Consider the following 9,730-nt stretch of genomic DNA (forward strand, 5'->3'; position numbering starts at 1 on the left):
GCTCCGTTTGAATGTTTCTGGACTACGACGTGTGTCTGTATACTGACAAAATATTTTGCTACTATACACGTGATATCAAGTTAAATTTATAAAAAGAAAATATGTATTTTTAAAATATAAAAGTCTAATATGTGTCAAATAATTATAAGCAGAATTAGAAAGTGCAGTAATAGTTGGTTCCTACCTCATCCTTTTACCATTTAACTATCAAGGCAATTTATAAAATGTGAAGAGGTCAATTCTCTTTTTAAATATACATCTATTTTTTCAAATGTTATGCATGACTTTTTTCCTGTACTATCATTTGTCAGGTACAACAGTACAAAGTATTATGTAATATTAATGTATTTTCTATACCACTGGTATTATTTATACATTTATGTATTGTCATATATTTTCTAAAGTTTTTTCTTACATATTGATACATCATGAAATGAATATTATTTATATATATATATATATGGTTTCAAATAAAATGACACATTCTGTAATGTCACTAATTTCCACACCTACTCTCATCACGCTTGGTTAACTGTTTATAAAAACAGCTGTGGCTATCTTTTCTTTTTGTTTAATAAAATAAAAGTCAATGTTCTCAAATATTTTTATTAGAGAATCCAAAAAATGATGTTAAAATACATAAACAATTTAAAATTGTCCCTGTTCACTAAATAAATCACAGATGGAAAATGAGGTTCAAAACAAAACAAAACAAAACTTTACAATGGAGTCAACTGCAACAAACAACTCCTGAACACAAAGATAGCAAATGACACAGTGACACAATTGAGGATACTGAGGGAATCATGCTCAAAAGTATCTGAGTGCTAGCATAGTTGCGGTGAACGACACTGTCGATTGCAACATGAGAAATCTACACAAGTTCCAAACACTGGACATAGAGTACTCCATGTCCTACACACTCAATTCAACTCTTTGCCTAATTAGCAATTTTTCTTGAGCTGAATTGGGTGTATGAGAGTAGGAAAATACAATACATTGTACAGCCAGGGGTATTCTATAGCCAATCTTGGGAACCCATGTTCCACTATATCCTCGTGCTCAGAGGAAAAAAAGTAATTGAATGGGTTAAATAGAAAAACCCTACAGCACCATCCAGTGGTCTGACTCTGATGAACGTTATAAGATACTAAAAGCACCACTTTAATAAATACTGCCAGAAAACAAAAGACACAAGAAAACAAATAGGCACAATACAGTGTTACTCTACCTCATGTTTCTTCCAAATTCCTTTCAAATTTAGACACAGACAGCATTAATAGACTGTAAACTGTAATAATCTGGCTTTTAAATGGTTGTAAAGACACCATTGGGATATCAACTAAACACTTTTAGCACTTTCAAATATAGCAAAAGAAGGCACTTATGTACAGTGGTTTAAAAGTAGAAATCGATCATCACGAAAACTCCAACTAAACTTGCCTGTAAATAATAAACATAAAATGCTATAAACTGTAATCAATATCCCAATAATTCAAGTACTAATATTGTTTTATTTGCATAAAGTGAATACTAAATTCAGCACTAACTTATTATTCATTAATGCTTGTAAAACCTGAACCAACAGCATTTTAAACCCTTTTGGTTCCAGATTCAATTTTAAAGGGAAAGAGTCACATTCAGATGCAGACACACATATCTAGATATTTATATAACAGAACAGTACCAACAACTGAAGTATTTTTGCTCTAAATGAACGGGAAGAGCCTCTTTTTCAGGATGTAGAGTACAGTTGCAAAAAACAGAGCAAGTGCAAGAAAGATAAGCAGTTTATCTGTGAGTTCACGGCGATTGTATTTCAGGATGAGTTTTCGTCCTAAGTGGATTGTAGCCGTCATTGCTTTAAACTCTTGGTTCGTTTCGGGAAGCAACCTTGACGACGTAACTGAATAAAGCAAAAAGATGGACTGTGTGTTTAACTGAGTTTTATCAGTTAAGGACGGATTTGTGTGGTCAAGTATCCACATACTTTTGACCATATAGTGTATAAACAATTAGAATATTTCTATAAATTAGTTCATTAGTCCTGTTAAGGTCTGTGGTTTTAATGTAAAATTCGACATTGTGTTAGTCCAAACGCCAATTTATATACACAGTGGAAATAAAAACTGAAGAAAAAAAATTAACTGCCACAAATACGAGAGAACATAAGAATGAAGAAGAGGAGCAGTTTTGGAATGGATCCAGATCTAGAAACCCATGGAGTGGGTCGAGTGCGGTGCAAAGGAGTTTTCCTTTTAATTTGATCTGGAGGATTGTTCCAAGGAAGACTACTAAAATTACCAAATCCAAATTTTAAAAACATTTAAAAAATTAAAAATAAAATAAAAATCAACCACTCAAAAAAAGCGCCAAAGTTTCGCAGATTTAAATGATGAAAGAAGTCATTTTTAGAAAGCAAATCTCAAAAATGAACCATTTGTCCAGCATTTGCATCAAAACCATGTTAGATGTCTTGTGTTATCAATTGCAGAGACAAGTGATAAATCTCCTCCCTGAGCTTCATTCTGAGTGCATCTCTCTTGCTAAGTCATGTGACGACATTACATAACAGAATTCACTGTGTTTGGCTCACATATCAGTGTTGAACACTACATGTGTATCTGATAAGTTAATCTCGAGTCCCTAGTGTTTTTTTAAACTCATTTTAGTGATGAGAACAGAAATTCTGAGCAGAAAGATCTAGTTTGCTAGCTAGAGATGGTGTCAAAAACTTATAGTAGTGTTTTGTCATCAATTGCACATCTCTGTGATTGTCTGTTGACAGTATCACAGGGAATCTCGACTAGCCATTTTGGAGGTTTAGGTTTATGATGTCAAAATCAATTATTTAGTTCATTGATTACTAATCAGTTCAGAGGGTTTGATCTGAACTGCTAAACAGGCCGAATTTGGCCTGCAGGCTGCCAGTAAAATAGTCTCGAACTAGAAATATAACAGAATTCATTAAATCTCTATAATAGAAAACATGTCTAAGGCAATGTTATGCTGCACAAACAGTGTGCTCTTACCCAGAGTGCTGATGGATTCCTCACTTTGCTTGACCTGTTGGGCCATCATCCGGCTGATGCTCAACAAACTCTCAGTGATGTCACTGGATGTCTCTACTAGGTTCTCTTTGGTTGCTTTCCTACCATAAAACACATCAAACAAACAGAAGCTAAACTGTCTTAGTATGTCACCAGTACTGCTGCATGTATGTGAGGTTTCTGGAACAGTACTGGAAAGATAAATCTGCATTCTTCCAAAAGGTTTTCCAGTAATTGGTGATTTGATGATGGCCGTTGAGAGTGCTATCTAACAAATCAGTCCATAAAATCTCCCACAGAGCTGTTCTGATGACTGCAAAGTCATGGTCAACCACAGATCACAGATTCTCTGTCAGTCTGATCACTGGAACCCACCCAAGGCTGTGTAGTGAGTCTTCTGCTGTACACACTGCACACCCACGTCTGTGTCACTAAATATCACAGCAACCACACACTCATGTTTACTAATAACAGCACCTCGGGTTTTACAGCATGGGGTTTATGAGACTGAGAGACTGCATACAACCCATTAGGGTTCTCAATGTGAAAAGATCAAAATTCATCTAATAACGCAGCAAATTAACTGTTTAAAGACTTTCACCTCCTCCTCTAGTCTCGTATGATTCTTACATTGATTGCAGGTTTTTCTTTCTTTGTCCTCTGCCATAAACAGCCCACAGTTCTACATCTTTGTGCCTATTTACATTTTCTTTCTTCTGTAATGTGCTCTGTTGTCAGTGAAGATTATTTATTTCTAGACTGGGTTTGTTAATTAACAATTAATGAATATCTGCTCACTTCAGTTGAGTAGCAAGTATTTTGTAAAGACATTTGAAAGCAGTGTGTTTTCTTTAAAATGTAGCCCTGAGAACATGACTTACCTTTGCCTTACTGACATTTCCCCACTATGTAATAGCTCATCTTTTTCCAGGTTATCAATGGCCAGCTTGCAGGCCAAGTTGGCTTTCCTCCATGCTTTCTGGTTACTGGTACAGTAAAATGTGCAAAATCAACTTTCACAGAAAATATGCAACTTTAAAAATACCCAATGCCAAGAGCAAGGGTATATCCTCTAATACTCTCACCTCAACATTTGTTTGCGATGACATTCTGTTTCAGCTAGAATAATGTTCTTATCAGTCTCTTTGTCTTGTTCTTTAGCCATTTGTTCCATATCCTACCACCAAAAAGAGTACACTGATCAGTTGACCATTTGCTGCAACAAAGTTTAAAGTGGAATGTAGAAGATTATGAAGCTTGGAAAGTGACAAAAATATTTGAATATAAATTTCACATATTTGATTTAAATATGTTAAAAACAAATTATTCACTCAAGAGTTTTGAGGGCTTTAAATTCACATCACTTGCAGAATGGTCAGAAAATTTTTTTTAAACAGGGATGTTAAACATACAATGCTTAGTATACGTATATCTAGCTTACCTTTTTAAATAATGTTCTAGCAAACAGGCTAGGCTAACTTTAGCTCGCTGGCAACTGTTAGCTCGTTATCAGTCAATGAAGCATAATAGGGATTCAGCTATGGTAGTGGAGCATACATTTGCCAGATGACTGTGATTAGGTAAAATGTTGAACACTCTGAAAGCCTCTACTTTACTTTAGTATCTCAGGTTGTTCACGTTTTATAGAGTACATCACATCTGCATTTTTCAGATTTGAAAATGTTTGCGATTTCTTTTTTAGGATCTAGAGTTTTTCTGCTCACAGCCAACAGAAAAAGCAAAAAAAAAAAAGAAGCTACTTACAGAAGGTGTAGCTAACTAGCTAGCACACACACACACACACACACACACACACACACACACACACACACAGTTGCTGTTATGTTTCATATCATCATATTTGGAACTAACTGTAAAATATATCATGTATTAAAGGTGGGGTCTCCGTTGTTTGAGAAATGCTTCAGAAAACTGCGTTGGGCCGGCAAACAAAACAAATACAAAACTATCATGTAGACAATGCAGAAAGGGGTGGGTCTTGCCAATGTTCAGAGAGTGTTCAGTGCGCATGTGTGACATTAGCAGAAAGCGGTTTTAACATTGACATGGCAGACAAAAACAAAGAAAGAAAGCAAAGAAAGGCTTACGATAAGGCAAGAAGCAGGACCCGTGTTAATATAGGATCAGCTTTCCAGCGCTGGAGAGAACTGAACGTCTTCCGCGTGAAACGGAGATAAACACAATACTACAAAAACACATTTGCATTACCATAGTATTACTCATTGTGTTCATTTATTGATAAAAATATACCCTTGGACAGCTGCCCCAACAGGTTCCGCCATAATACTTGTCAAGGTTCAGGTCCGTAGCCGTAGCCTTTTTTCAAACAGTGGACCTTTTTGCAGTTTTTCTCCTCCTTTTGTTTTTAATTATGAGGTTCAATACTTCATTTTGGTGACCTTTTATGCACTATTTTGTGCTGGATTAGCTTGTCTGCTGGTATCTTAACGAGCACACTTGTTGTTGCACCTAAATTATTTACTGCATTGTTGTCAATTTGCTTCCTCATGTACCACCTTTGTCAGTCCATACACAGTTTAAAGTTTAAAGACCACACTAACAACAGAATAGATTTAATGAACTTTACTGAAGTATTAATAATAATTATTTATCATCATTTCTTGACTCTGTCAATACCTCTTTGCTTGTTGCTGTATTTGTCTTGACACTTATGGGACGTAACAGTTACGTTGCCAGTAAGTTATGAAATTACCAAAATAGTACGTAACTGGAACGCACTTGTTTATCTTTTGCGACATTAAGACACCGTAGTGGCGACGTAGTGATTTGGTACTGTAATGGTAATGAAATTACCTCCCTAGGACGTAACAGTTACGTTGCCGGCTGGGAAGTCATGAAATTACCAAAAATGAAACCAAATTAATTACGTAACTAGTACGTTGTGTGTTAGCTGGGTAGGCATCGTGAATCAATTAATATATTAATCATTCCAGATAATTTACCTCAGAGGAATAATGACACGCACCAAAGGAGAGAAGCATTTCCATTGGCTCCAGTCTGCCGGTATTGGCCAATCACAAAAGTCGATATTGCACAGCCAATATCACTGAATATCCCACTAAGTTTTATTATTATAATTACGATACGCTTATATGGATATTATATTGTAGACTATTGAGTGGATAAAATATAGAAATCCTTTTATTTAAAAAATATATATTCACCGTTGCTTTGAAAAGTGTATCTAAACTGCACGCACGCATGCACGCACACACACACATCCAGCTACAATAATGTATCATAATTTGAAACAGCAACTCTTGTCACAAGCATTGATTAAAACAATGATGACAATAATCACATGAAAAAAAACGACTTAAATTGGGGACCTTTGTCAGTGAGGGGGTGATCGATCGAACCACACGAACCACCACCACCACCACCACCACCACCACCACCCCCGCCCCCACCCCCCGCCTACGGGCTTGGGGTTATACTTGGGTTATACTTGTCTGGTGTATGTGTGGGGCAGAGCTATCAAAACAGAGGTGGGACCCATTTCGTTTTGGGGCGTGTTTGTTTTGGTGATTTCAAATGTCAACATTGGCTTTCAAACAACGGAGACCCCACCTTTAACTATAAAAAAAATAAATATAAAAAAACAGACAATGTCTAGCATGCCCAGCATTTCAGATCTGGTGATTTATCCTGGGATTTATAAATAGCACAATCTCTAAAGTTTGCACAGGAAACAATCATTCTGTAAGCAGCAGTGTTCAGTGTTCAGTGTTCAGTATTGTGGGTGGAAACAAACGAGTATATGGTATATGTTATGTATATAACGTTCACACCTGAATTCTTTGCCTTAAATGATTACATTTTTTCTTCACTGCACCGTTCAGCTCCATGAGCAGTCTGTGTGGACCGCGACATTCTCCTACATCCTGATGTGAAAAACACAGACAAGTGCAAACACGAGCAAAACTTATCTTGCTTGCAAACTGGAAAAAGAGTTTTTACGTATTTACGAGGCTAAAACAATTCCAATTGAACTAATACTGCTGAATAATTCTGGTGAAATCCTACCTGAATAAGAGCTTTAACTTCTAAATCATATTTGATGATTTCTTGCATACACATTCGAACGGAGACGTCAGAGGACGACGCCATCTTTGTTATGGTACGTAAAGCGAAAAGGTCCAAAGAAAATCAAAAACGCGTTTTCAGCTGAATGAATTATGTAATTAATTAAGCTATGAATTATTATTATTATTATTATTATTATTATTATTATTTGTTTATTTTTTACTATTTAGGCGTGATATTAATTCGATTAATAAAAACAAAAAGATAAGCTAAATAATAAGCTCTTCTTATAAATACGTTCAGAATAAATACATTCACTAAATTTACATTTTAGAAACAAATATCTTAGAAATAAATTTAAACCATAAGCCGCTATTTAAATGTCTAAGAAAAATATAGTGTATACAAAACCAGGGCTGTCAAGTGTCACGCATTGAGAGTGACAGTCACGCATTTTTTCTCACGCTCTCCCGCCACACATTGTATTTCTCACGCAGAAAAACTTACTATTTATCATATATTTAATAAGCCGCAGCGCCCAAAATGTATTTCCGCACCGCTGTCTCTATGGAACCGGGCAGGAAGCAAGCGCGTCTCCCCTGGAGTTCTTAGTCGAGCCTGACACTTATCAGCCAATCAAAAAAAAAGAGGCTACACAATAGCCAATCAGAAAATAGCACTATATGGGTAAAACTTAACGCAACAACCAATGAAAAAAAAGCAGATCCTGGAATTGTTCAGCATCATTTTCGTTCACCCACAGAGAAAACCACTGGAGCTGCGAGCATTGCTTTGAGCACAGAGTAACTTGTTTGACACAAACAATGACATTTTGACTGCTGTTAGAGAGGTTTCCCAGATAATTAGCATGAGTTTTTCATGAGTGTCTGTAACTTAGCCAACAGATTTACAGCCTATTCACTGACAACACCTGATTCTCAAACTGGGGGCCCCGAGATGGTGCCAGGGGCCCCCGGTTCACTGATAACACCTGCTCAGAACAAGTAGTCTTGGTTTTTAGTGCTTCCACATTCTAATGCTGATGCCCAGAGGGAAATTTCGATGGTCAGTTTGAACAAAACCTCAACACAAAACAGCTTGTCTCTGGACGGGACATTGTGCTCAATCATGACCCTAAAAATGGCTGGGCTTGTGCCGAACTGTTTTAAATGGGAGCAACATTACAAATGATAAAGGAGTCCAAAAAGGCAACAAACACGTACAATAAACAACACCAGTCATAATGTCTCTCTCTCACACATACACACACACAAATTAATAAATGGAAATTGAATAAATACTTTGTATTTGGTTAAATTATGTTCAGTGATCCTTACCAAACACAAAACCACCCCCACTGTTGTGTTTGGGTGGGGGGTTGGAGGCACTCTTGCCTGTCTTCAAAACTTGAGAGCCCTGGTTATATAATACATGTCTAGGGCATTTATTATCTACTAGTATGAACAAATCTATACTCGTAAACATGAAATTCATCAACATTCATCAAGAAATGTGTTAAATATGATTTTAAAACAAAATAGCAACATGCAAAATGTAGCACAGATTACCAACATTAGCAGTTTGAGAAACCTTAGGTCCTTACATACACAAGGTTCCCTCAGATGTTCTCGCACAATTTCAAAACCATGCATACATTTTCTGTGGGATTCAGGTCAAGACACCAGCTAAGCCACACAAAGCCTTCTAGAGATATTTGGCTATACTTGGGGTCATTGTCTAGTTGAATCTTCCATTTTCTCCAAAGATTCAGTTTCTTCACCAGTTAAAAATGTATGCCAGATGTTCATGTTCTTGGCCAGTTACAAATATATGCCAGATGTTCATGTTTCCCTAGATGTCTGCTCCAGTGCTATTCTCAGAGAAGCATCTGTATATAATGATACTCCCACCTTCATACTTTTCTGTGGGCATGGCAATCTTGTGATTCTTTCTCTCCCTATATGGCCTTAATGGGGTTCATGCTGTATAACTATAACTGTGCAACTGTGTTCTATACTTCTCTCCAGTTCAATAACTTTCAACAAGTGAGTGTCAGATGAAACCAAAGATCCTACAGAAAAATCTTGTCTTTATATGGAGTTAATCGGAATCATTTCATCATTAAGGAATGTATAACTTACTTTTGTACATGAAATTAAATCGGATTGGAACACAACCACAATTATCAAAGGGTGTGCACACTTAAGCAACCAGGTTTTTATTAACTTTTGAACTACTTACTTTATTTTTTAAAGGTTTCCCCCCTAAATTGTTTTTAATTTTATTGGTACATAGGTTAATAATTTTACATCGCAAAAAATCTGCCATCAACAGGGGTGTGTAGACTTTGTACATCCAATCTGTTGTTTTTATGCAGGCAAATTATAGAACATTTTAAAGTAGTTTTAGTGACAGTCTGAGGAAAAGAAAGTTCGTAAGGGACAATATGATAGTCCCTTTGAGACAGTGCTGGAGGAGTGAGGATCAAAACTACTGACATTGTTTTACAGAAATTTGTGTTAAGGATTGCTGCGTCATGTGACCATGATAATCAGGGTGTCAGCAAAGTGTATGTATTTAAGGTGGCTGGGAGACAGAAAGAGAGGGGGAGA

At 36.4% G+C, this 9,730-nt stretch overlaps 1 protein-coding gene across 2 annotated transcripts; it reads right to left on the reverse strand.

Annotated features, from left to right (window-relative positions):
• Positions 1-590: 590 nt before the first annotated feature.
• On the reverse strand, positions 591-7,659 carry bnip1b (BCL2 interacting protein 1b). Of its 2 annotated transcripts, XM_027139898.2 has the most exons (7): positions 7,626-7,649; positions 7,119-7,202; positions 6,884-6,976; positions 4,136-4,227; positions 3,932-4,036; positions 3,033-3,151; positions 591-1,906 (listed from the first exon to the last, which is right to left on the reverse strand). In XM_027139898.2, the coding sequence occupies exons 2-7, from the start codon at positions 7,200-7,202 to the stop codon at positions 1,710-1,712; spliced, it is 690 nt and encodes a 229-aa protein (XP_026995699.1). In that variant the 5' UTR covers positions 7,626-7,649; the 3' UTR covers positions 591-1,709. The 2 variants fall into 2 exon arrangements, with proteins under 2 accessions (XP_026995699.1, XP_026995700.1); XM_027139899.2 differs by lacking the exon at positions 7,119-7,202 and having other exon boundaries at positions 7,626-7,659.
• Positions 7,660-9,730: the final 2,071 nt, after the last annotated feature.

The sequence above is a fragment of the Tachysurus fulvidraco genome, chromosome 21, assembly GCF_022655615.1.
Source record: "Tachysurus fulvidraco isolate hzauxx_2018 chromosome 21, HZAU_PFXX_2.0, whole genome shotgun sequence".
NCBI lineage: Eukaryota > Metazoa > Chordata > Actinopteri > Siluriformes > Bagridae > Tachysurus > Tachysurus fulvidraco.

What these genes read in the sequence shown, in the direction of transcription:
- bnip1b (XM_027139898.2), bottom strand. Translation starts at nt 7,202, where the DNA reads ATGGCGTCGTCCTCTGACGTCTCCGTTCGAATGTGTATGCAAGAAATC. An exon ending in ATTTAAGGCAAAGAATTCAG is followed by an intron (nt 4,228 to 6,883) that starts GTGTGAACGTTA and finishes TTTTGGTGGTAG; the next exon opens with GATATGGAACAAATGGCTAA. An exon ending in CATCGCAAACAAATGTTGAG is followed by an intron (nt 4,037 to 4,135) that starts GTGAGAGTATTA and finishes TTACTGTACCAG; the next exon opens with TAACCAGAAAGCATGGAGGA.